At 40.0% G+C, this 25946-nt stretch overlaps 1 protein-coding gene and 1 non-coding gene across 3 annotated transcripts; one reads left to right on the top strand and one right to left on the bottom strand.

The window, feature by feature from the left end:
* The first annotated feature begins 1575 nt into the window (after positions 1–1575).
* On the top strand, positions 1576–23821 carry itga4 (integrin alpha 4). Of its 2 annotated transcripts, none has more exons than XM_041057268.1 (29): positions 1576–1953; positions 3542–3754; positions 4017–4135; positions 4567–4667; positions 5529–5661; positions 6304–6371; positions 6720–6852; positions 10004–10089; positions 10277–10339; positions 10423–10563; positions 10784–10892; positions 12341–12435; positions 12947–13037; positions 13152–13197; positions 13491–13645; positions 14456–14610; positions 14717–14869; positions 16271–16347; positions 17017–17158; positions 17830–17928; positions 18462–18538; positions 19034–19123; positions 19326–19413; positions 19556–19663; positions 19777–19902; positions 20013–20138; positions 21664–21762; positions 22145–22264; positions 22448–23821. In XM_041057268.1, the coding sequence occupies exons 2-29, from the start codon at positions 3555–3557 to the stop codon at positions 22547–22549; spliced, it is 3102 nt and encodes a 1033-aa protein (XP_040913202.1). In that variant the 5' UTR covers positions 1576–1953; positions 3542–3554; the 3' UTR covers positions 22550–23821. The 2 variants fall into 2 exon arrangements, with proteins under 2 accessions (XP_040913202.1, XP_040913201.1); XM_041057267.1 differs by having other exon boundaries at positions 17827–17928.
* trnaf-gaa lies at positions 20966–21041 on the bottom strand. The gene has a single exon. It is a non-coding gene; the product is annotated as a tRNA-Phe (tRNA).
* Positions 23822–25946: the final 2125 nt, after the last annotated feature.

Here is a 25946-nt window from a genome sequence, read left to right as displayed (position 1 = left end):
GTCTGAACTCTCGCTTACAGATTCAAAGATTTTGCTGGATCACAGCTGTTTTTTGTTTGTTTTTTTTTCCTTCTGGCCCTCCCCATCAGGTGCCTTGCTGTTTTATGCAATGCTAATGTTAGTCTGAACACAGCCTTAATTATGCTTTACCCTGTCACAAGTGTGACTGCAGCTGAGCAGGATTACAGACCACATGACGGCTATGACGTTACACTGTGGTCACCCTCCAGTACTGGAATTATACATCTAAACTTCAGTAACTATAAAATTTAAGCACAGTTAAAGGACACTTAGTGTCAGCTCATGGCCTTTTTTTCAGTTATGGCCCAGCAGTGATGGCAGAACACCTCAGATCTTTTACTTAAGTAAAATTAGCAATACCACAATGTAGAAATACCGCATTCAAAATCCCGCTAAAGCCCCAAAAATATTAGCATCAAAATATAATTAAAATACTAAAAGTAAAAGTACATTGTTCAGAATGTCCCATTTCAGAATTATACTTTTGGATTATATTATTGATTCATTAATGTGTATACCACTTCAATTTTGGTCCCTGCTAAAGTTCTGCAGATAGACACATGTTGATGACAGAGGTCAGAGGAGAATGGTCAGGCTGGTTAGAGCTTCCAGAAAGGCTACAGAAACTCAGATAACCGCTCTGTGGTGAACAGAAAGGCATCTCAGAATATACAGCATCTCCAATCTTGGGCAGCAGATCATCTCAGGTTCCACTCCTGTCAGCCAAGAACATAAATCTGAAGCTGCAGTGAGCACGAGCTCACTACAGCAGGACTGGAAAATCTTAGTCTGGTCTGATGAATCTGGATTTCTGCAGAGGCTCACAGATGGTAGGGTCAGAATTTGGCCTCAGCTGCATGAATCCATGGACCCAACCTGCCTTGTGTCAACAGTTCATGCTGTTGCTGGTGGTGGTGTAATGGTGAAGGGAATGTTTTCTTGACACACTTTGGGCCTTAATACCAATCAGTCACGGTTTGAATGCCACAGCCTGTCCGAATATTGCTGCTGACCATGTGCATCCCTTTATGGCCGCATTTTACCATCTTGGTTACTGGCAACTCCCAGTATGATATTGCTCCATGTCACAAAGCAAAAGTCGTGTCAACCTGGTTTCATGGACATGACAGTGAATTCAGTGAACCTGAGCGGCAGCATGAATGTGCAGGGGGCAAATCTGCGGCATGATGCAGTCATGTCAGCATGGAGCAGTACCTCAAAGGAAAGTTTGCAACATCCCGTGAAATCCATGTCACGAAAACCCGAGGTTGTTTTACAAGGAAAGAGGGAAACTATCCGGTGTTACGATGGTGTCCCTAATGAAGCGCTCAGCGAGTGTAGTTGTTTGTGTTTGTGCGTTTCATCGTTCAGACAGTAAAATCAGATTACCCCCACAGACTCCATTCACATTGCGGTGATAACTGAGGAGGAAACACCCCAACGAACACACACACACACACGAAGCCGCGTGCACGCACAGGCGCTAAGCGGACGTTTGGAGGGTGGAAAGGAAACACCGTTAAACACACACACACACACATACAGAGGGAGGGAGGGTCTCCGCGCGCTCACTTTTCAGTTTCTCTGACTTCATCTGAAACTCAGATGAAGTTTAGTTTTTACTGTTTTTAAAGGTTATAACCTTTTTTTTCCCTTTTTTTTTTTGAGTCATCACTTTTGTCCCTGTGAGACAATCCCGGAGCCTCGTGCGATTCTTGCTCGAGCTCTGGGAGAGCCGGTCCACGCGTTAGACAGCAAAAGGACCAGGGAGGAGCAACAGGAGGTTTCACGACCGAGTGACACCGACACCAAGGAGGATTTAACGGACACCCCTGAAACAAGCTTTTGATTCTGTCTGCCCGGTGCTGATTCAACGTCTGCCCGGTACCGACCGGAGCCACTGTCTGACCCGGGATATCTGCGGTTTGAACGGTACAGTAAACTCCCCCGTTTGTCAGAGCCCAAGCGATGACCGTTAATCCGTTCATGAGTTAGTGAATGAAGTGTTTTCTGTCATAAAATCATGAAACGAACATCTTCCTATTCTTAGTCCTTTTTCTGTTCTGTGGGTTTGACGTTTGGTCTTATTGCAGACATTTTAAAGACAGAACAATCGATTAATCGAAATAAATATATAGATAAACTGATGACAATGAGAGTACTTCTTAGTCCGACAGAATACATTTACAGTACAACTCATGCTATTAGAATTGTATGAATTAAAAATGTTGTGCCATACCTAAAAGTATGGGAACCTTGGGCAAAATTTATTGTCAGAGTTGCTCTAACTGAATCTAATTTCTCATCAAAGTAGAGCTGAAACATTAGTGAGTCACTATTTTGATAGTAAATCAATAAGTTCTATAGTTTTTCAAGCAAAAATAGTAAAAAAAGAAAATACCCATTTCCAGATTTCAGCCTCTCGAAAGACAAGATTTGCAGCTTTTCTTTGTAATATATCGAGATTTTTGAAGATGTTACCCTCAGTTTTCATGGACTGAACAAGATTAATCAATAAAGTAAAGATAATGATTAGTTGTGTCAGAGTTTGAGATATTTAGTAAGTAAGTCTGGTTTAAACTGTAGATGAATTAGTCTACAGGTTAAGAATTAGATTAGCTATTTTTTAAATAATGTGTTTCGTCTGACAGAGTGGTTTAATGTTAAAATAAAAGTGATTATTATAATGACGAATTATTGGTTAACAGCTCGTTCACACCACTATGATGAGCCTTTATTCCTGAATTCTGATTTCCACTTTTGGGCAATAATAATAACAATAACTGACTTTGTATTAAAGTTTTCTAAACCAAAGTGCTTCTAAGAATCAGAAACAAATGACAATAAAGTGTTTGATAACAAAAACTAAATGAGTTAAAATATTAGTTTAACATTTTGAGGGTGTGATCTTTGTACAGACCCAGGCTAGCTGTTTTCCCCTTTAGCTAAGCTAACTGGCTGCTGGTGGCAGCTTCATATTAAAACACAGATGTGAGCATGGTATCAGTCTTCTCATCTAACTCTTGAAAGTTAAGTCAAAGAGATCGCGTCCAAAATATTCAAATAGTCCTTTAAAATTTGAAAGAAGTTCTCTTAGTTGTCTGACAGTTGGATTCGTAGGGGCACAGCTAATGATTACTTTTGTTATCATTTAATATATCAGTTATTTTCCCAATTAATCGATTATTTTGTCTATAAAATACCATTGAAGTGTGAAAAATGCTCATTGTAATTTACCACAGCATACAAGTCAAATCAAAGTACTAGATGTTTTGTCGTTCATTTTATATACATCTCGCTCAAATACATCCTTTTTTGGTGTATTTGTAAGCTTTATTATTATTCATCATCCATATATTTGTAAATTGCAGGATATCCACTATAACTTTAAATAAAGTTGTGTGGGTTTGAACAGAATTTGTACAGTCACCATGAGTTTGTAAAGATCGAGATGGAAACAGCAGCTGATGATTCTTGTTACTTTTCTTGATTGTTGACTGGATTCTCTGATGTCCTGCAGTTCATCCTCCATCATGTATCCCTCAGCGGTCAGAGTGTGTGTGCGCTGCAGTCTAGTCTTGGTCCTGGTTCAGGTTCTGGTCCAGGTCCTGGTGCTGGTCCGTCCTGCAGCAGGTTACAATCTGGATCAGGACCATAGTCTGGAGTTCAGCGGTCCCCCCTCCTCCATGTTTGGATACTCAGTCCTGCTTCATCGCCACAGATCTCACAAATGGTCTGAATCTATACTCTGCATCTGATATTGATCTGTAATTGATCCTCTGTTCATTTGTTTTTGAGCTGTTAAGATCAGTAAATTCTGATTCATTTAATTATCATATGCTTCATTAGCTGCCATCACCAGAAGTACTGTGTGTGCTTGCATGCAAATTACCCAGTGACAGAAGCACATTGATTCTTGACACACAGATGCCTTTCAGATACTGAACACACACATCCTGTCTCACTCTCTCCCTCTGTCTCTCTCTGGCTCTCAGGTTGGTAGTTGGAGCTCCAGAAGCGAACTCATCCTTCAGTCCGTCAGTTCGATCTCCAGGAGCTGTTTACCGCTGCAACATCTCAGCTGAGTCCCGGCAATGCCACCCCATGCATGCCGGTGTGTTTCTCTCTGTCTGTGTTTCTTTTCTCACTCAACATTTGAAAGACTAAAGTCTCATTCAGACTGACTTTAGTCCTGCTTGGGAAAAAAAAATGCTGCCTCCAAAAAAAAAAAAGCAAGGTCATCCAGTTGTCATGCTGCACTGGCCACCTGGAGTTTTTTGGATGCAGTGCTGTTGTTGTGACCATGACACAACACAATCAGTACTTTCACATGTTGGTATTTTCACATCTTGGGCAAAAAAAAAGTCTTCTCTTGCTTGTGAGATATATCCACAGGGACTCAGCTGTCTGCCGTGTAATCTGCCCACTATCAGCACGTCAGTTGTGGCCTTTAACAGTAAAGCACCCCTGAGTTACCTGGGAAGGCTGCATGTGTGAAACGGTGTAAACAGTGGAATTCATTTCTGTGTGCGTTTGTGTTTACAGACGTGCTGAACTGTGGGAAGACATGTGAAGCAGAGAGCGATCACCAGTGGCTGGGAGTCAGTCTGTCCAGGCAACCTGGAAACAATGGAGGACATGTTCTGGTAACACACATACTTTCTTTCTCTCTCTCGCTCACACACACACCCCTCCATGGAAGCATGTAAAGACTGCAGGGTGACTAATTTTTTTTTTTTTTCTGTATTTCTGATGTTTTTACTTTGAGTGCATGGTGTTATTTGAATCAGAGGTCCTGAGGTCATAGGACAAAGCCTCACTGTGATTTTGGACAGTTTACCATCAACACACCTGGACCAATGAAAAAGAGATCACTCGATACATAACCAACTTTATGTAGACTTGTTGAAAAGGGGAAAACAATGCCTGGTATTAACATTTGTTTATGATGCACCGTGTGTCTGAAAATTGTTCTCGTATTTAAAATGGGAAATGATACAAAATAGCTGCAGCAAAAGCACATTTCAGATAAACCAAAGAGAAAAGCCAAGAGAACCGCAGAGTAAGTTTGTAAATCCATCCGTGATGAAACCTGTGAGCAAACTGAGAACTGTTCCTTCCTTTTTATTATTTGTTTTCCTTTTAACAGCTCATCGTTGCTCAGAGACACAATGCATTTGTAGCAGTGTCCATCCTGGTCCTGTCATGTGCGAGTAAAGCCATAGTGGAGCCTTTTACATAACAGAGAGCTATGCTTGAAAACCTCAGAGGCATCAGCAGCGATGTTAAAAATTTCCATGTCTGAAAGGAGCTTTCAATTCAGTGATTGGGCAAAACTAGTTACAGCCCCGACTGTTTCCTCATCACCGTGATCACCTCTGTTGTTACTCAGTGAGTGAAAGATTACTGGGTGATCCTGTTCAACACACACTGCTGCTAACTTGTGATTGTGTTATTGTCAGTCAGTCAGTCCATGTCACATGTTGTTTGTGTGTGTGTGTGTTCAGGCCTGTGCTCACCGCTGGAAGAACGTCTTCCACTCAAAGAAAGACAGTCAGAACAACAAGCTGCCTAATGGAGTCTGTTATCGCTATGGTGACGATCTAAGTCACGGCCAACCCATGATCCCCTGCTACAGAGGTACACACACATTTTGAATTTTGTATCCGTTTTTGTTGTCTCTGTGCTCCACTTTATATAGAGAGGACCCTTTTCTGTAGTTTCGCCAATTCTGTACAGTAACAGCTCTGTTTTTGGTCTTCACCAACTGTCTCTAGCTGCTAAATGCTCCACTATGTTCATCAGCTTGTCACTAACTGCGCCTGTCTGCTGTATAGTGGGTTTTCAGGGATTTGTCAGTGAAAACAGCAGCCAAAAACAATGCTATGCAAATGGTGAGAGTGAAGCAGCAAAGTTATGAGCTGGCCAGCCAAACAGCGAACTGAAACTCTCAATAAAGCTCTGTAAAAATGAGGGCTGCTGCAGATTCACATGATAATTCTCTCCACCCCTTTCACATAGTGAAATTGTCTCTACAATTAACTGTCATTCATTTTTAAGATACAAATATTCATTATAGCCGCCTTAAACAATGATTTTTGATGCAGACACTCTCATAAAATGAGATATTCTTTCATTTTTTAAATTGAGATTATGTCTAGACCTGACTTCTTTTGTGTGTGTGTGAAATCAGCAGCTGGAGGAAATCATTTGGACTTTATCTACATATTTGTTTGTAAACTGTCGCCTCATGACATGTTTGTCTCTGTCTGTCTCTTGCAGACCACCAGAGGAAGTTTGGTGAGGATTATGGGTCATGTCAGGCTGGTATTTCGAATTTCCTGACTGAGGTCAGTAACACATAGGCAACAGGCTTCTTCAAAATCCTGTTTGTCTTCACTGTTTCCACTAGCAGACTGAATGCGAGCTGTCTCTGCAGTCTTGCAGAAAAGCTGTTCCTCCTAATTCTGTTGAAATGTATATATTCATTTTCACCATTTTAGAAAAAGGAACAAGACCTGTGAGCTTCCTGTCTACAATAGACAACTTCAATTTTAAAGCAACAACTGTTACATAAACTATGATTGTGAAATACTTAAATTTATGTCACATGTATGATATAGGTGTAATAGAGCTTAAACAGAGATGCAGTGTACGATTATATCATAGAGACTCTGAAATCTGCCTGTCTCTCTCAGGACCTGATCATCATGGGGGCTCCGGGGACGTCTTATTGGACGGGTTCCGTTCTGGTCTTCAACACTTCCAGTCGCAGCATGTCAGTGTACCTTGATGATGGCACTGGAGCAGTCAGCTTTGGAAGTTACCTGGGTAGATGATACACCTGCTTCTACTGCCAGTATACCACTGCATCTTTCCTTACACTTACTGTCGCCACTGTTGGTAATACTACTGTATTAGAACTACAGTAGTAGAAGTACAGATACTGTATTAATAATATTAATGTTGGGATTGGATGTTGCATTAATTTACTTGGAAAACTTGTGGGCAAAACCCCCCCAAAATGGTGCAGTTTAACTTTGTTGCTGTGGCTGATAACAGATTAATTTAGTCTACCCAGGATCCAGTTTTCAGTCCAGATCTTTTTCAGTTTTATTCAGACTTGAGCATGTCACTACAGTGATTGAGTATTGGGCACTGAGCAATGCCAAAACCCACAACAGTCCTGTGGCTGAATTTTTCCTGTGCCGCTGTGCTGCAGGGTTTGATAAAACTCTGCATAAAGGACAGCTGCATGAGACCATTGTTTTTGTTTTTTTAATCAGCCACGAGATTTCTCCCTTTCACCTGACCATATCTAATGACCAGAACTGTCATATATAAGTGTTACCAGTTTTTTTTTTAAGAGTTGTGCTTGGTTCAGCTGCAATTTACCTTTTTTCTGCAGAAAAAGGTAAACACCCCAGCTACTCAGCGATCCCAACACCTTTTCAGACATAAAATATGTAACATTAAAACCTATTTTGACCTTGAAGCCTTAATTAGCAACTGTCCTGAGTGCAAGGGACCCTCACCACCAGTTCTCTCTGGTAAATCACTGAATAAGTTTACCTGTCACTTAATTAAGTGAAGAAAGAATTCTGCTGCCTACTTTATAACGTCCAAAGTTTTGTCTATGCACAGGCATGGATTGTAGTTGGGACTCTTGTTTATTTGCTGACATGCTGTAGCCATCATGTTAACGGAAATGGTTGCATGCCAGGAAGGGGCTCTGTTAAAAACAATGGAGAGTCCTTTTCTTTCATGCAGTGCTGATGTTGGTCTGAACACAAGTTACTGCAAAAATATACTTTTCTTTGTGGCTGACATTAAGATCAAATGGTGCTCTGTTAGGAGCCCTATTGTTAAATATAGTCCACAAGATATGGATGTATTCAGCACCGCTTGGTCAGCTGATCAGTTTTAAATATTACTGAGAGGAAGAAAGGGTGAGCGTCTTAATCGTAGATATTGTCAATGTAAACATCTTTCACCATTTCATGCTGTGCCAGCTTGACTAATGATTGCGGGCGCTCGTGGCCACAAAAATCAATAACACTGCAGTTTGAAGAGGTTTTTTTTTCTTGGTTGAATGATGTGGAGTGATGGTGCAGAGAGAGGACAAGACTGAGAACAAAGAGAACACAGTTTCTCATACTGTGCATCCTTCTCAGTTTCAGTTTAAGCTCTGCGTAATAATTTTTGAAACAGCTACAACTGCACAGTTTCTTTTCTTTTCATTCTACTACACCATTGTACCATCTGACTCTTTGTCCTGAACATGTTATCTGCAGGTTTTGAAAAGTTTTTAAAAGCATTGAATATAGTTTCCTCAGAATAGGCTTTAGAACAGTTTCTCCTGGCTACTGTAGGGGGTAATATTTTTGTATTTAACCACAGGGCTGTTGGGAGATGTTATACATACATCTATAAACTTAAAGTGGGATTGTTGCAGCAGTGGATTGCAAATGGAGGGCTGTTCAGTCCTTTTTTTGTGGAGTTTCCATCAGTACTGGCAGAGCTTGCGTTAATTAAATTAATTTTATCATTAGGAATTATTGTTATATACTTCTGGGAAGTACAGAAAAATTGGATAATAAGAAAAATGGAATAATCCAAGACTTTACTGTCTACACCGTTTTGTTTTGTTTTTTTTAGCATACTTTTATACTTTAGCCAGTATCATTGTGAAACAGGTATTAAATTGCATTTTATGTGGTATTGAAAACATCTTAAAAAGTAATTTTATCTTGGTGAATGCTGCAGAAACCCTGCAAATAAGCGGATATCAACAAGCAGGTTCTTTTCTTAGACACGTACTGAACAAGATGCACAGGAAGCTGAGCAGAAAGTTGTAATGTTCTTCAGATGAAGGTGTTTTCTTCTTTCTAACTCTGCTGAAAGAAAGTTTCTATTCACTAGTTAAGCACAGTGATACCCTGACGAAAATGGAAGCTCTAGGTGTGTGCATGTGTGCAGTAGTTTAGGTCATTTATCAATACAAAACATCAGAAAGTAATGGCTTTGATATGAACACATTTGAAAGCTGTGGTTGTCTGTGAGACTTTCTTTCATACCCACACAAACTGTGGAGTTAAGTCGTTGCACAGAGTGGCATTTCCTGGAAACTTACCTCAACTTGCAGTGAATATGAAGCTACAGCAGGTTATCATAGCTTAGCATAAATGCTGGAGACATGGGTAAACAACTAGCCTGGCTCTGTCCAGCAGTAACAACATCCACCTACCAGTGCCTCTAAAGCTCAGTAATTAAAATGTTATATCTCAGTTGTGTTGTCTGTACAAACGGAGGGGTAAAAAATTTAAATTGTGGTTTTATGGGGGGTTATGTGCAAGACTATTTCTTAGCCTGGCACTGTGACCTCCTGGAGTCTTGTCATCATGGTAGACTCAACATATTGTTTGTACCAAGTAGAGATTTTTGCAAAAGGTGCTGTTCATCAGGCTGATTTTGTGCAGTTAAGTGAGTTTGGTGAATTTGTTTTAGATCTGATTCGAACATGAATATGAAAACGTTCTTGCGTGAGGCCCTTTGTCATATCAAATGTTGAGCTGTGAAGATGCAGATTGTGTGCAGTTGTATGTTCGTCAGTTCGAATGTCAACCAAAAGCCTGTTCTTCTGTGGAGGAGACATGCTGACGGTCAGAAATCACCAGTGGCAGAGGAAGTACTCAGATCTTTTACTTGAGCAAAAGTATCAATACAATCGAGCTGGACCTTGTTTCAACTACTTTATATACATTTAGCTTGTTTAGCCTAACTGCTAAACTGTCTAGTAACTAGTAACTACAGCTGTCAAATAAATGTAATAGTGTAAAAAGTAGAAGCAGAAAGTAGCATAGAATGGAAATAATAAAGTAGAAGTACATTAAAATTGTGCTTAATTTTAGTACATGAGTAACCACTGCACTTCCACCACTGCAAAAGTCTAAATATGTGACTCTGTCCTGCGACTTTTCAGGTTACTCTGTTGGAGCTGGTCACTTCCTGAGTCCTGCTACTGTGGAGGTGGTGGGTGGAGCTCCGCAGTACAACCAGAGGGGCAAGGTAGGACCTGGTTACCTGTCTGACTGTTTACTAACTGTACTGAAAGTCTTTTGGACTCCTGGACCAGTTTGACTCCTCACTTCCTGTTAATGGTTGTGAAAAAAGTTATTGAGTTTATGTTGATATCTTGTGTGATGTAGTTGCCATGACTGAGGTGTGTGTGTGTTTTTATCTCGGTGATGTGCAGGTCTTCATCTTCGCAGTAGAGAACACCATGCTGCAGGTTGTCTCCGAGGTGTCTGGAAAAGAGGTAAGAAGCCACTTAGCATTAGCATCCTCTGTTCAGATCAGTGGAGTAATTAGCACTTAGCATGTGTGTTTTTGTGTTTGTAGCTGGGAGCTTACTTCGGCTCCAGTGTGTGTGCAGTGGATCTGAACGCTGACGGTTTGTCAGACCTGTTGGTTGGTGCTCCAATGGCAACAGGTGTCACCAGGGAGGAGGGAAGAGTCCATGTGTACATCAACCAGGGGCAGGTGAGCACACACACTCACACAATTGATTAACTGATTAGTTGATCAACAGAACATTAACTGGTAACTATTCTGACAATCTCATTATTGTTTTAGCAACACCAGGACCCTGAAACTGAAGAAGCTAAATGGAACTGTTAACCTGTTAATGTTATTTACACCTGTAGTTTTTCCCCACTGTGACATGTCATGTGTGTTTTCTCACAAACTGACTCCGTCTCAGGCAACGCTGTTGGAGGCGGAGTTTCTGCTGACAGGCAGCGACGCCTACGCTGCCCGCTTCGGAGAGAGCATTGCTGACCTGGGAGACTTGGACGACGACGGTTACCATGGTAACAATCACACCTGCACAGCCTAATCTTTCACCTGTCCTACAGCAGTTCTACCAATACCATCACTATTGCCACAGCTAAAAATATGCGAATACCTCTCTTGTGACTATTACTGCTGCTAGTACCATTTCAAATATAGACTTGCATGAGTGCTGCTTCATTAAAAAAACATATATATATATATATATATATACACACTTATAAATATACTTTACCAAGGGAGCACAACCAACCCACCCAACACCAACAGTGTGGGTCACTTCCTAATAGCCAAGGGACATGACTCTGACTTCAACACAACCCCATGTGCTGTTGTGAAGGGTGGAGTGTGTTATTAAGTTCATTAAAACTGTAATGACAAACTCCTGCTGCTCTCTAACTGAACCCTGACCCTGCCTTCTAATCTGGCACAGCAAGATGAAAGGCTGTGTGTGTGTGCGCGTGTATGTGTGTGCGTGTGCATATGCACATGCGCACGCGCAGTTGACCCGTTGGTCCTCACAAAGATAGAAAAAAAAAAACAGACTTTCAGATCTTCAAAGAGCTCAGGTTAAATATTATAAGACCATGTTGGTGTTTTCACATGTTTATGTACAAATCCTGAGCACTTTCATCCTGCTGATAAATTTTCCAGCAGGGCACAAACTGCAGTTTTAGAAATGCAGGGGTTTTAAGTACAAATACCTCGCCAACACACACTGTACCCCCTCAGAAAATTTGGACCTGACTCCTAAGCCAAAGGTCTTAAAATTTTTACGGTACCTTTATTTATAATTTTCTTTGGATATTTTATTTTGATAATTATTGTACAAATATTCATTATCCCCTGGGGAAGAATCTCTATAACTCTGATGATCCTCTGACTTTTAGTGCTACTATCAGGTCAACCCTTTCACTTATGCACTGAAAAAGCTCAGCACCTACTTGAAGGATTGGCACAAAATTTCGTTCAGTAATTTCTGGTTTCAAGCTGATGAATCCTAAAGATTTTGGTGAATTCCCTGAATTTTCCTCTGGCTCTTAGTCTTATAAAGTAAGCAGTAAATTTCAACAGGAAACAGTCAGCATTTTGTGGAACAAGCTTATTTGCTTTCTTGCAGCATGTTAGATGAGAAGATTGATAGCACTTTCATGTCTGTATGCTCAATATGACACTACAGCCAGGAGATGGTTAACTTAGTTTATCATAAAGATTGGAAACAGCTAGCCTGGCTCTGTCTAAAGGTAAAAACAAAATCAGCCTACCAGCGTGGTCTCAAAAAAGACCACGATTCACAATCTGCAGTAAGTTTCAAGTCTAGTTTCACAGTAAAAGAAACATAAATCTAATGGTTTCCTGGAAGGAAGGAATTCAGTTTGTAGGTTGAAGGTTGAGAGGAGGTTGACTGTTTGGTGGACGGAGACAGTGATAGTCCTCACAGATACAGTCATAACTTCTGTGTTTTTAGATGTGGCGGTTGGCGCCCCACAGGAAGATGAACTAAAAGGAGCTGTCTACATCTATAACGGCAGGAAGGAGGGCATCTCCCCAACTCCATCACAGGTACAGACAGTAACGGTGACACAGAAGACCTGTATATGACAATGATAGCAGTAATATTAGGCTACTAATAATAACGATGATAATACATTTTAGGATATCAAGATACTCAAATACATTTATGGATAACTGTAGTTTATTATAACTTGGGTCTTCTTTTCATTTCATTTCATTCATATCCGTTGTTGTACCTCTAATAAGAATGATACATCTCCTATAGAAGTCTGTATAGTCAGAAGAGATGGGAGTGTAATAAATTAAGGACAAATCACCACAAGGCAAAACTAACTGTTCCTTTAAGACTCTGATCAATCCCAAACCTTCGTTGTCCTCTCGGGGCTGCATCCATTACTGTGTTTCACCTGGCATTGTGAGGATGATGTGTTGCTTTTTCAGGCAACTTACATGGCTGTTCTATAACTTCATTTCCATTATGAATTTCCAGAATTAATTTTTAACTATATATACATGCAGTATGTACAGGCATAAATGGTGTATATGTGTGTGTTTTCAGAGAATTACTGGATCCACCCTGGGTCATAACCTCAGGATGTTCGGCCAGTCGCTGAACTCCGGCATTGATATTGATGATAATGGCTACCAGGGTAACCAGAACTGTCACCACAGCCACTTCCTGTGTCACAACAGCTGCCATATTGTACATTTATTTGCACATTAGAGCTGCTTTATTCTGTGTTAAACTCTCTCTGTTTCTGCAGATGTGGCGGTTGGTGCATTCCTCTCAGACTCAGCTGTGGTTCTCAGGTAAAATCACATTGAAGCTTTGTGTTCAAACAGGACCCAGAAATGTTTCAACTGTAGTTCTGTCTCCTTTCATAGAAGCGTACAGGGAAGAAATATCCTAATTTTGGCTGATTGGAACAGAAATGATCCCACAGAGGAAGCAGAATATTAATATTTCTGCTTCTACGGAGAACAAATCTATGTATTGTTTTCAGTTTCATTTATGTAAATTGTCAAGAGGGAATCATATGAGTCTATTTCAGTCCAGTCATCAGGCTGTAATAATCTCTCTGAATGTATCCTGTTTGTTGTAGGACCCGTCCAGTGATTCAGGTGAAGGCGTCTCTGGCTCTGCCTGAGCAGATTGACCAGCGGATGGAACTGTGCAAAGACCACAAGACTCCAACTGTCTGCTTCAATGTCACCATCTGTTTCAGTGTCCGGTCCAGACAGTTCAAAGGAGCTATAGGTACTGTAAACCCAGCTGTTGAGTATATGAGAGGGATTTTAGACCCAATCTGTTCATGTTAAACATTAATTGAAACAATGGGTTATTTATTAAAGACAGAGGTAGACAGAAGTTGCTTTTCATGTACTGCTTATAAATACTAAATATACGGGCTTAAAGTGCTATGAGTTAATTCCCACATAACTCGATTTACTTGCTCAGCTTACATATTTTCAAACAGTATGTTTTCACTTTTAATAGGCTTTTACTATGAGAGTGAACCAATCTGCATGGTAAATGTAATGCTATATCTCAAGTAATGTTGCTGGAGTGTAAACTTTCCCAATCCAATAATAGGCAGAGCTGCTAATCTTAGCCTACACTCCAGGACTGGTTCCCACTGTGGTGAAATTCTACACAGCAGATATGCTAGCTGTCAGCAGAGCCTTTTTTTAAATGTAATATGCAGCCATGCAAACTAGTGTGGTTAGTTTGTACAGTGGTAATGCTCAGTCAAACTGTTGATAGAAAACTAGTTTGGCCGACACATTACGTTTGCAGCTTATGTTTGAGCAGACAAATATAGTTGAATCCTTGAATCCTTTCCTTGCACTTTTGCTCTTGTGTCTTTGGTTTTTGAAAGGCCAACAAAAATAAGACATGCCCATCCAAACTCAGCAGCTTGTCTGGCCTGCGGTGCCTCGTTATATCTGCTAAGTTTTGACTGGACAGACACTGTTTGGTAGAGGAGTTTAACAAATGGCCCGTTATGCTGTGAGTGCATGATTTATCTGCTGGTATTTAAGACTGATCCTCTCCTTTGCTCTTCAGATCTTCAATATAATTTGACCTCTGACCTCCTCCATAAACCATCTTTCCCTCATCGTTTCTATTTCCATGGTAACGGGTCATCTAATAGCACAAGGGGACGTGTGAGAGCACGACTTGGCCACCTCACTTGTACAACACACGTGGCTTACCAAAGGGTAACATACTCATACACATGCAAGACACATACAGTGAAATACATGTAATATAGACCTAAAACATGTTAGTGACTGTGCAATGTTTACCTGTTTCTTCTTCCTACAGAAAGACGTGAGGGACATTTTTACTCCAGTCCAGTTTGAAGTTTCCTATAGTCTCAGAGAACTAAACACCCACAGAGCCTCTTCCAGAACCTTCCCTCCATTAAAACCCATCCTGCAGCAGAGCGCAGGACAACAGCACACCATCACCAACCAGGTACTGCTTGTATTACAACTACTAAATCATAACTGGTTAACGACTCTTTAAACAAACTCTCCTAAAGCCTCTGCTACAGATAATTTCCAATATTAACTAGAATGACATAGAGTCAATACCAACATTTTGAACAGCAAATAAATACAGTACTCCGCCGAACACCAGCAGTTAGCAGAAGGAGCTAGTACAGGTTGTGAAAGGAGACAGAATTTGTGGCATATTCACATTGTAATGGAAAAACAAAGCTCTTGCTGCTTTGCTCTGAGCAGTATTCTTGGTTGAGTGGAGTCTTTATCATCGGCAAATAGCACTTTGCAAATACTAATTAGTTTCTGGCCATTTACTAGTTTAATGATCGTGATCTGTTCCGATCACTAGAGGAAATTACTTTTTCAAAACCTGAAATCTGAATCTCAGGGCTGATGTTTTGCCTAGCAAATGCTTTTCAGTTTGGTCTCATTTTAATCATGATTTGTTATTGTATAGATATTAAGGAACACTCCTTTTTCATTTGTCCTCATTTTTCATTTGGTCTCTGCACACCACATACATTAGTTAAAAACCAGTGTAACAAAAAAGTGGTTTTTTTTTTCTTCTATAATGTTATATAGGTTAAACATTGTTTCTAGTACTGAATACAAAGATAAACATAGGAAGGATGCAGTTAATTTGTACTGGGAGTCATTTCTAATTAGAGAGATGTAATTGGTTGTTTGGTTGGTGTGTAAAGCTTATTTACAGATCTTCACGCTTTGTATTAACTGGGCAGAGTATTATATATATCTTTTAGGATCAGCTCTCAGATTTTTAAATACTTAATTACACCATACATACAAACTACTAACTATGAGTGCATATTATCCTAGAATTAACTTTTAGGTTGATTAATACATAAAACTACTAATATACGTATAGTGCTGCTTGTGTGGTTCATCTACCAGAGCAACAATATAAACTACAAAGAATATGATATCTAATCCATCACTTTCCTGTTGGAGCAGCCTCAGTGTGAAATCTGTCTGTTCATCACCAAACCAGTCTCTTTTCAAGGGAAGGAAACAGCTAATCTGATGTTAGCTCCACCACACACGCTGATAATGACTTCCTGCTAATCTAGATGTGTTTACAGCTGCAGCACATTAACCAACATGAGACAACTCATCCTGTGCCCACATCATGTCCCACTGACTTGTAAAAACAGAACATGAAGAGTTAACATGTAGGAATTTACAGCTGGAGTTAGTCGTCAGGACATGATTAATCATCTGCAAGACTGAGGTCAGGGGTCAGAGGTCAAGGAGTCATCTGTAATGTCACCAAAGTCAAAAATGACTGCTCAGGTCATTATCATTATTATTATTGACGTTATCAATAAACTCCCTCCCTCTTTCTCTCCATCAGACTCAATTTGCTCGTTCCTGTTCTCTGGTGAAGTGTTCGACCAACATGCAGTTGTCGGCTCAACTGGTGTTGCCACAGTAAGAGGACACACACACACACAGTAGGGAAGGATGTGTCAATCACAACTCCAAGAAATACACAGGGAGGAACAGTTTGAGACAGAAGTAGTATTTTATATTATTGATTCAGTTAGGACATGTTGCACACAGGTCATAGTAACAATGACTTGTCTTAAATTGTGTTTTATGCAAAGCGAGCTGTTCAGTTCTCTAAAAATAACCCACAATGTGGAGGTTATTCCTCTCGCACAGGCTAACACATGATGCTAATTAAATGCTGGCTAATTCAGGAGAATTCGTTTAGAACAACACCAGTCAGCAGCAGTGCTTTCATGAATGATAATGTCTCTGTGTTTAGAACAGAGCTGAAGTCAGGATGTGGTTAGCTCAGCATTAGCACTGGAAGCAGGGGAAACAACTGGCCACTTCTGTTCTGTGTATGAATTTAACTGATGTGATGTGTTAATTTGTCAGTTTCCAACCTTTTTGCTAATCAAGCTGATAAACTACCGTCTTATCAGTATAACAGAGCATCTCATTTTCTTATCAGGGAAATGTTTCTTTACCAGTAAGTGTTAAAATTGTTTCTATAACCCAGCCCTGGCATCCGTTGTTAGTAGTCAGCAGCTGTATTTCAATGCTGTTTGTGTCTGGAACATCAGTTCTGTTGTTGTTGTCTGTCCTCAGTCAACAGGACTACTTTGCTCTCGGCTCTGGAAAGACCATCATGCTGAACACCTCGCTGCTGAACTCCGGAGATGACGCCTTCCTGCCACGACTGACGCTGCTTTTCCCAGATAACATCCACTACGTTAAAGTACTGCAGAACGTGAGTTTACCTCATGACTGGTTGATTTTAAAGTTATAATTTTCCAGATTTCAATCCTGGTTGATTTGATGACACCTGTAGTCACTGGCGGCAACAGGAAGTGTGGGTTTATTAAACAGCAAACACTTGTTTAGCAGCTACTTTGTCAGAAATACAACAGAAGAACAGCTGGTGTACCTGTTTACAGTGCTGCCAAACAAAACTGATACATGACTTTCCATCGTGGCATGAGACACCTCGTTTTGATTTCATGCTGCAAGCAGTTTGCCACACAACAGCAGGACACAGTAAAAGAAGCTGATAGTTTGCTGAAGAGTAGCCTGTCGACTGAAACTCTTCATCTGACAGCTCACTGTGATTGCTCCTTCTTGTTTCACTACTCTCTGACTTATTAAAAAAGAAAAAAAACGATCAGCGGACAAATAATCACCACAAATGAGATTTTAGATGCTAACCTTCATCTAAACACATTATGTCTCCTGCTGCTGTCCGACCTGTGAATTCAATATATTGCTCTGTTCTGTACGCATCACAAGCCCCTTAAGGCAAATTTCTGATTTGTGATTCTGGGCTATAGGAGTAAAATTAACTTGACTTTACCTTTGGTGGAGTTGACTATTCAGTCTAAAAAACAGGGTTTGACATCATGAAACTCTCTGTGTGTGCAGCAGGACAACGTGGTCGGCTGTGATGTCACACAGGAAGTCAACAGCACAGTGGTGGTTGTTGACTGCAGTGTCACCAGCCTCGTCCTCCCAGCTTTCGCCCAGGTAAGCGACAGTCTTTCACACCCTGGCAACACGGCAACCGCAGTACAGTGGAGGTGCTTTATAACAAGACTAAGTGTCCACACCCATGCTAGCTGCTCTCTGAGGCTCCACTCAATTACATACCTAATGTCAGCATGATAATATGTTCACAACAACGCTAACCATGTTCACCAGAGTTAGACTGGCATGTTAACAATTCAGAAAGTATGTCTTAAGATGAGCCTGTACTTTGTGTGCCTGTACTTTCTATTCTCCGGCTTTTGTCTCGTCAGCAGATATTTGCTCCGTTTCCTTTGTCTCAGTTGTTTTTCAGAACAAACATTGTGAAAGAAACTGTTGAAATATCTGAGTCCCCCTCAGAATCAGGCACAGCAGCAGTTTAAGGTGGAATTTGCTTCAACATGTGAAAAAAAATGACAGTTTACAATGAAGGAGGAAGAGTGAGTGATCAGCCTGCAGCTGTCAGTCACTGAAGCAGAGATAAAAGAAACTGAAAACCATTTGAAATCACTGACATTACTTGTTTCTTATAGTTGAACATCAGCTTCCTATTGGATGTGAACCAGAACAGCACACCTGGCAACATCAACATCCATGTCAACACCAGCAGGTAAGGATGCACGACCTCCTCTCATCTCCAGAGGTGAAGAAATACCTCTCAAATTTTACATAAGCATCAATTTCGCCTGAAGCGGAAATGTAATGGTACTGAAAATAAAATAAACTTAAGTATCAGAGGCTAAAATACACATTGTAAAGAATATTTTCATCCATAGTGTCACATTATTGTTGCAGTTTAACTTGAAAGTTAAGCCAGAAAAAGAAACCTGAGAGGAAGTTTAGTGGGAAATCATGATGAGGGTAAATGCAAAAGAGCAATTTAATATAATAATTTGAGAAACGAGAAACGAAATTTGTAAGTCACAGTATAAAACTGACTTATTGATTGATTATTAAACTAATGTGTTTTTGATAGTCACAATTATTTTGTCGTGAGGCAAAGACACAAAAACAAAGCTGCCATGTTACAATCCATTTATGAGTTAAAGATGAGAAGTTTGCAAGTTAATTATGTATTAACATATTAAATCTGTTTTCTCTTCAGTGATAACTATGAGAGGGAGGAGTATCTCCATGACAACTCCATCAGTCTCTCCCTTCCTCTTAAATATGGAGTCAACATCAACCTCCACGGGTGAGTCAGCATACATTACTTTTACTCCTTCAAAGTTAATAATAATAAAAATATATATGTATAAAAAAACAATTCTACTAAAATTTTTAAAAACCCACGTAAAATCAGAATATGCTATCTGATGAATGTACTAAGAAAAAGAGACATGAGACATGACGGAGATGCTGTAGTCAGTCCTGTTTGACTTCCTGTCTGTCTGTAGTTTTGTGACTCCCACCTCATTTGTGTTTGGAGATGAAGACTCGACTCCAGTTGACTGCTACACTGAAAGATTCAACTACACGTACAAGGTAAATGACAGTCTGGTTCATGGGTCTCTTCACGTGTGATCCGACAGAGCATAAAGTGAATTCTTAGGGCTCGAGTTGTAGCTAAGTCACTGTCTCCTAATCTGATCTCTTCAGTTGTATCTGTTATTCTGTCTGTCTGCAGGTGTTAAACTCTGGTCCCAGCAGGTCAGTAGATACTGTGGTTGAAATTGCGTTACCAAAAATCCTCTCACCGCATCGACACAGACTCCTGCAGGTGGTCGACTGGCAGGTATGTGCAGTAACAGTAACAGTACCAGCAGTAGCAGTCGGAGTAGTAGTCATGGTAATAGTGGTAAAACAGTGTGGATAAATTATTAATATTCTAATTCTCTCTCTCTACAGTCGTCTCATGGTGTGTGTTCAATCAGTAACGCAACTATTTCAGTTATTGAGGACTGTGAAGTCCCTCAAGCTTCCTTCATCAAACAACTCATCTTTTTCTTCTCCTCCACATCCACTCGCACAATGGTATACACAAGCACACACACACGCACAGACATACACACACACACTAACCCTAACTTGATGCTAGTGTGTACTGTGTATGAATGTCAATATTTTTCTGTATGTGTGTGCAGTTTTGTGGCCGTGATGATACGGTGTGTGAGCGGCTGGTGTGTCGTCTCGGTAACCTGGAGGCGGGGAGAGAGGCCACCATCCAACTAGAGACCAAACTGAACCCTGCTGTACTACTGCAAGCTCCGGTAACACACAGCTCACGAAGAAAAACACCTAGGCAGCAGTTTTCACTGACTCTGCATTCAGTTCTGTGCCTGAACGCATCCTCTGTGGACCCAAATAGAGGACTGAATCTGCTGCTCTCGCCACACAGCCCGTGCAGAAACAACGTCAAACTGATCCTCTGATATTTGATATTAGTTAAAACTAACTCATGCTGATCTTCACATCTTGGGACTTTCAGTTAGCGCTTCCTGCAGCTGTGAAGCAGCTGCAAGAAGCGCCCCTATAATCAGTTATATTATAGTATAATCAGGAACTGCAGGAAGTTTCAAGAGTTTCAGTTTCCTTAAAAAAACAATTACATTTGCAAACCAAAATACCCACAAATAATACAATAACACATGAAAACAATCTGAAAATACAAATATGAAGGGAAAAAAATTAAATAAACCACAAAAACACATTAAGACAAAAAAGTTCAATTAATGCAGGGGACTCTTATCTTACTGTGACATGTACAGGTATATTTATGAAATTATATACAACGTGATCATTTCTTTTACTGTGGTATTTCACAAGTCTTCAGGAATAAAAAACAGGCTTCCTGGTTTGACATTCAGACAATCTAAGCATTTCTGGTAACATTAAACAGAGAACATACATTAAAACTTCACATCACTGGACAACATTTGAGAGAAGCTGTGGTTGCTCTCAGTTTATTTTTTGTAGCGTAACGTCATGATCTGCCGCTTATCTGGGACCAGGCCCAGGTCGCGGGGGCAGCCCGCCCAATTCACAATACACCGAAGGCCTATGGCACCTCCACGGGTGGTGAGCCCATGGAAGGCAGTGCCACCCTGAGTGGGATTCAAACCCACCACCCTGAGATGTTCAGTCTCATGCTCTACCAACTGAGCTAACCAGGCAGCCCAAGCGTAATGATGATGCCTTATATTTGAAGAAACAGACACTGGAGACCAGATGCATAAACAACATGTACCAACAGAAACCACACATACACCACTTTTGTGTGTGAAAAAATCATTTCTAAAATAAGAAGGTGAGAATGTTTGCTCACCACACCCTTCAGACCAGGCATATACAGTTTTCTAGAGCCGGCCACAGATGATATAGAAGGGTGGAGGTGAAATATAACGTGAGTAACGTTACTGTAAAATGTAAAACATCAGTCACAGGCGCATTTATAAATGGAGAAGTAAATTATTTGTGAATTTTTATTTAAGTTTGAGGCAGCATTCCCAGTTGTAACTATAACTTAATTATTAATCATTTAAAACGTCTCCTTTACCGTTATTTTTATTGACATATTGAATGAGTGATGGAGCAGGCACAAGTATTCATATGCAAATAAACATTTAAGTGCATTTCTACATCCGTTTATAGCTGACTGTGCTGAAACTGAAAAAGCAGACACAGGCGTGCGCACAGCTTTATAAATCTGACGATAATGTGTCTGCCTCTTTTCTGAAGCTGCAGAGTTTTTATGCATCTGGGCCCTGAATGTCTGTCTTTGTGTCTCTGCCTCAGGGTCGTCAGCCTGTCGTGATGCTGGAGAGCACAGCGATGCTGTTATCTCCCAGAGAAGATCTTTACAACACCCTCATCCAGAAAGCACCCACAGCACAGGTTAAACACCCTGCACTAACAACCAACAGCTTAACCAATCAAAGCAAAGGTTTCACAGCTCAGTACAACACTGCAGAGCCAGACTGGACATATGGAACAAGTTCATGTATGTGTTCACGCTGCTGTCTCATCTGCACCATCAGCAGCAGCAGCAGCTCTTTCCTCACTGATGGTTCATCCTGGAAAAGAGTTTCTATTTCTATACTAGACAATAAAACTGGACAGCTGTGAATGGTGAAAAGTAATTAAATAACTCTACTCAAATACTGTGTTTAAGCACAGTTTGAGGTACTTTGCATGAGTATTTTCATGATATGTTACTTTATACTTAAGCTTTCTATGTGTTACTAATAATCATATATTTTGCGTGTTACACTTCTAGGTGGTGGTTGAAGGTCTTTTTACCCAGAAAGCCTCAACAACAGTCAAGGTCTTCATCGTCGTCGTTAGTTTAGTTTTGGGTCTGATCATCCTGGCTGCTCTCATCTGGTGTCTGTGGAAGGTAAATATTGTTTTTTTTTCCACATAAACAACTATCTTTGAATTTATAATGCTCAGCGGCTGAAGAATGCATTAAGTCGCAAAAAAATGTTACTTACAAACTGAAGTATATCCCAACATAACTGTTGTTGTAGCAGCGAAACCAGCTTCATTTTTTCACCGTATGTTTCTGTCTGTCTCTCAGGCTGGTTTCTTTAAGAGGGACCTAAAGAAGAAGGAGGAGGAGTTCAGGAGACACAGCTGGGACTACGTTCCTAAAAGCAGCGACAGAGAGAGCTTCTCCTAAAACTGTCACCGCTACCTGTGACCTCTGACTATCAGGTGTAGTTCACATTGTGACGGTGCAACAGTTTTAATGAGTCGTACAGTATGCTCTGACAGACAGAGGACATCAACAGCCAATGAAATCTGTCCGGACTGTGTCAGACATCAGATGAGTGTGGTAGATGATGAACGCGTCTCAAGTGAATGCCTCCTGGACACCTGGCCTGAATCTGACCATGACCAATTAAATTATTTTGCCTCATGTGCCTTCACAAAGAAAAACAAGACAAAAACAAGACTTGAAAAAGACTACAACAGCGGATGGATGGAGGATTAATAAAAAGGGAAGTGAACCTGAAACAATCAAATCTAGACCAAGTAAGAGGGTGTCAAGTTTTCCTGGGATTATGACAGTGTTATCGATGTCCTCCATTTTGACTCTTTTTAAGAGGAAACAAACCAAAGGAAGTGACCTTCAGTGTCAAGGGAAGGAAAAACCTGGCCTCTGATTGGCTGACCACTCTCAGGAAGACCTCCCTTTTGTCTGTGTACATTATCTTTCTGTGTTTTTGCTCACCTGCTGACCAACACTTTATGCACTGCTGACACACACAGAGCAGACTCACTGGCTGCGCACACACCAGATGTTGTCCAGACAGAAGAAGTAGTGAAGTGCTGCTGGGACAGCATGTGTTTACGTAGAAGACAATCAGCGTGGGAGTTTTAATGGATGCTGAACACCGTAACTGCTTTTTGGCCTTTAGCCTGTTCTCACTCTGGGATTTGTTTGGATTTCTGGTCACAACAGCATTTAAAACCAGCATAATGTGGAACAATCAGTGGATTTGGTCTCGTGGGTGACGTAAATCCCAAGCAAAGTTAAGCAATAAACGGCTGAGTGGATCCACGATTGAAGAAAGTACGGCTGCCTGTAGGTGTCACAAAGATCAGAAACCAGGCGCTTCTCTTCCAGGACCCTCTTAGGAACAAATATCGTGACATAAAGTCCGGCTTGAACGCTTTTTGTTGTTCAGACATCAGTGAGATATTCTACCTGGGAACAGTCTTGACATACACATGAGTTCTACAGTAATTTTATTTATAGAGCAACACCCTGGTTTGTAAAAAAAAAAAAAAAAAAAAAGTCTCCGCAAATTCTTAATTGAACCACTCCTGGATTCGGACCAAACCTCAAGTGTGAAAGCACAGTAAAAGGTGCAACTTGAGTAACAGACAGCAACATATTTGGCCACAAGGTTGAATAATGGAAGAGTACTTGAAAATTAGTATTTAACCCCTTAACGCCTGAATTTATATAGCTGTATATAAAAAAATGTTTCATGTGTGTTTTTGCCTTTAATTAGATGGTAAATAATGTTGAGATTATTAATTTTACTTTTGCACAAAAAATATATAGGAATTTTGGTATGTTGCAAATTTGCAACAACAGGCATAATGATCAATAATGGTCAATTTGGGTATGTTGCAAATTTGCAACAGCAGGCATAATAATATAACAATAACACAGTAGTATAACAGTAAAAAACAATGTTTTATTTATTGATTATCATTACAGTGTAACAATGTAAAAAAAGCGATGTGTTTTTTTTTCTTTTTCTCATTCGTGAAATGCACAGAAGCAGTTTTTGTTCTTGTTTAGGCACAGGTGAACGTCACATTTTGTACACTTGATGCCAGTGTGGCCCATGCACTTGGGGAATTTGCATCTTGGTCTTGAACCTCCTCCTCCCTGCTGCTCCTGTCGCAACTGCTCTCACCATCACCTGCAGGGGCGAAAATTAACTTTTAGAAATATGAAAATCTATGGATAATCTATGGATAAACTGGTGAAATTCAATAGGAAATCAGCATTTTCAGTCTAATATCTACCAGCCAACATCAAAATTTACCAACAATTGGCTGGTGATGGTGCTAATTTTGAATCCTGATTGACCTGGCTTGGGAATATATTCCTCCTCCTCATTTTTCTATATAGCGCTGGTTAGCGGTTAGTATTAGGCTCATTGCCTACTGTCGCTAATATGCTACAAAGCAAAATATTATAATAACTTCAAAAATACTTGTCACACATATTTCACCTCATTACCTCGAGTGTATAAGCACACAATAAGCAGGTGAGTATTTTTACCTTAGCACAACTTACCTTACATACACCTCAGGATCAAACTTTCCCGACTCATATCGATAGCTTCGCAATCGGAGTAATCCTCGATCGTCAGAAGTAAATAAGTCCGTCACTTTGCGGTCCCACTAGAAACAAGTGCTTGTAGAAGTTTCCTAGGACCGTAGCAAATGTGCACTAACCGGTATTGGGGGAATGCAGACGCTATTTCGGCTGGTTGATTGAGTCAAACGGTTTGTCGCATATTTGCGACCGCAGGCGTTAAGGGGTTAAAAAAATGTTTATGGTATTAAAAGTATTAAAAAGCATTGTTTCAACTGTCTGTATTCTGTGAATGCAGACAGTTAAAACAGCTGCTACCCTCCCTTCTGTTTCTCTATTTAGAACAAATGCACATCACACAAAGATGTTTTTAATATTTTAATAAATTAGTTTGTTATTGTTTTTGTTTTATGTGAAGTTCTGCACTGGAGAGTCTCACTGCTTTTAGCAACACTTTTCTACGTATTAAAATGACAGATTTTCTATTTAATCCACAACTTGTACTTTTATTTCTCATCTTGATCACAGCCGTTACTCTAAAAAAAATAATCTGCATGATCTCATAAACAAAGATCAAAAGAGCTTCTACAGAAAAACAGCCAAGTAACGTACAAACTTTTATATTCAAGTATAAAACTTTTCCAGTCTCTGGACACAGTAAACTCATCCTGTCTGGTTCTGCTTGTGTTGCAGCAACATCATCTGTACAGAAAACAGCTTGACTATGATCATTATACACACAATATTCAAACAATAATCAATAACCTCTGTACGAAGCTTTTCCTCATTGTTGGATTTAGCAAATTTATCTCACATTTATATTTTGAACTCGCTTTTGATTGATCCAATTAGATTGTTAATTTCATGTTAATCCCTTCTAGAGGCTATAAACAGTTCACATGAATAAAATTAGCTTTTAAAAAAATTAATCAAAATCTTTACCTCGCGGCTGCAGAACCAGAAACTGGATGAGATCAAACAATAAAAAAAAGAAACTTGTAATAAAAATATATGCAACACAAATGAAATTAAAGTCATCTGAGAAAACCTGGTAATTAAAATATAGAAAAATGTAAACATTAATTTGAATAGAAAAGATTCATCTTCATCCTTAATTAGTTCAAGACGTAATAAACTTGTAAAGCACAGTTTGTTCTGGAGTAGGTAGCTTAAAAGTTATTAAGCTACCTACTTATTATTGGTTGTTAAAGCTGCAATAATCAATCAAGTGACC

The sequence above is a fragment of the Toxotes jaculatrix genome, chromosome 15, assembly GCF_017976425.1.
Source record: "Toxotes jaculatrix isolate fToxJac2 chromosome 15, fToxJac2.pri, whole genome shotgun sequence".
NCBI classification, from domain to species: domain Eukaryota; kingdom Metazoa; phylum Chordata; class Actinopteri; family Toxotidae; genus Toxotes; species Toxotes jaculatrix.
The sequence above is the reverse complement of the archived record's forward strand: the minus strand, read 5'-3'. Positions and strand labels throughout refer to the sequence as shown.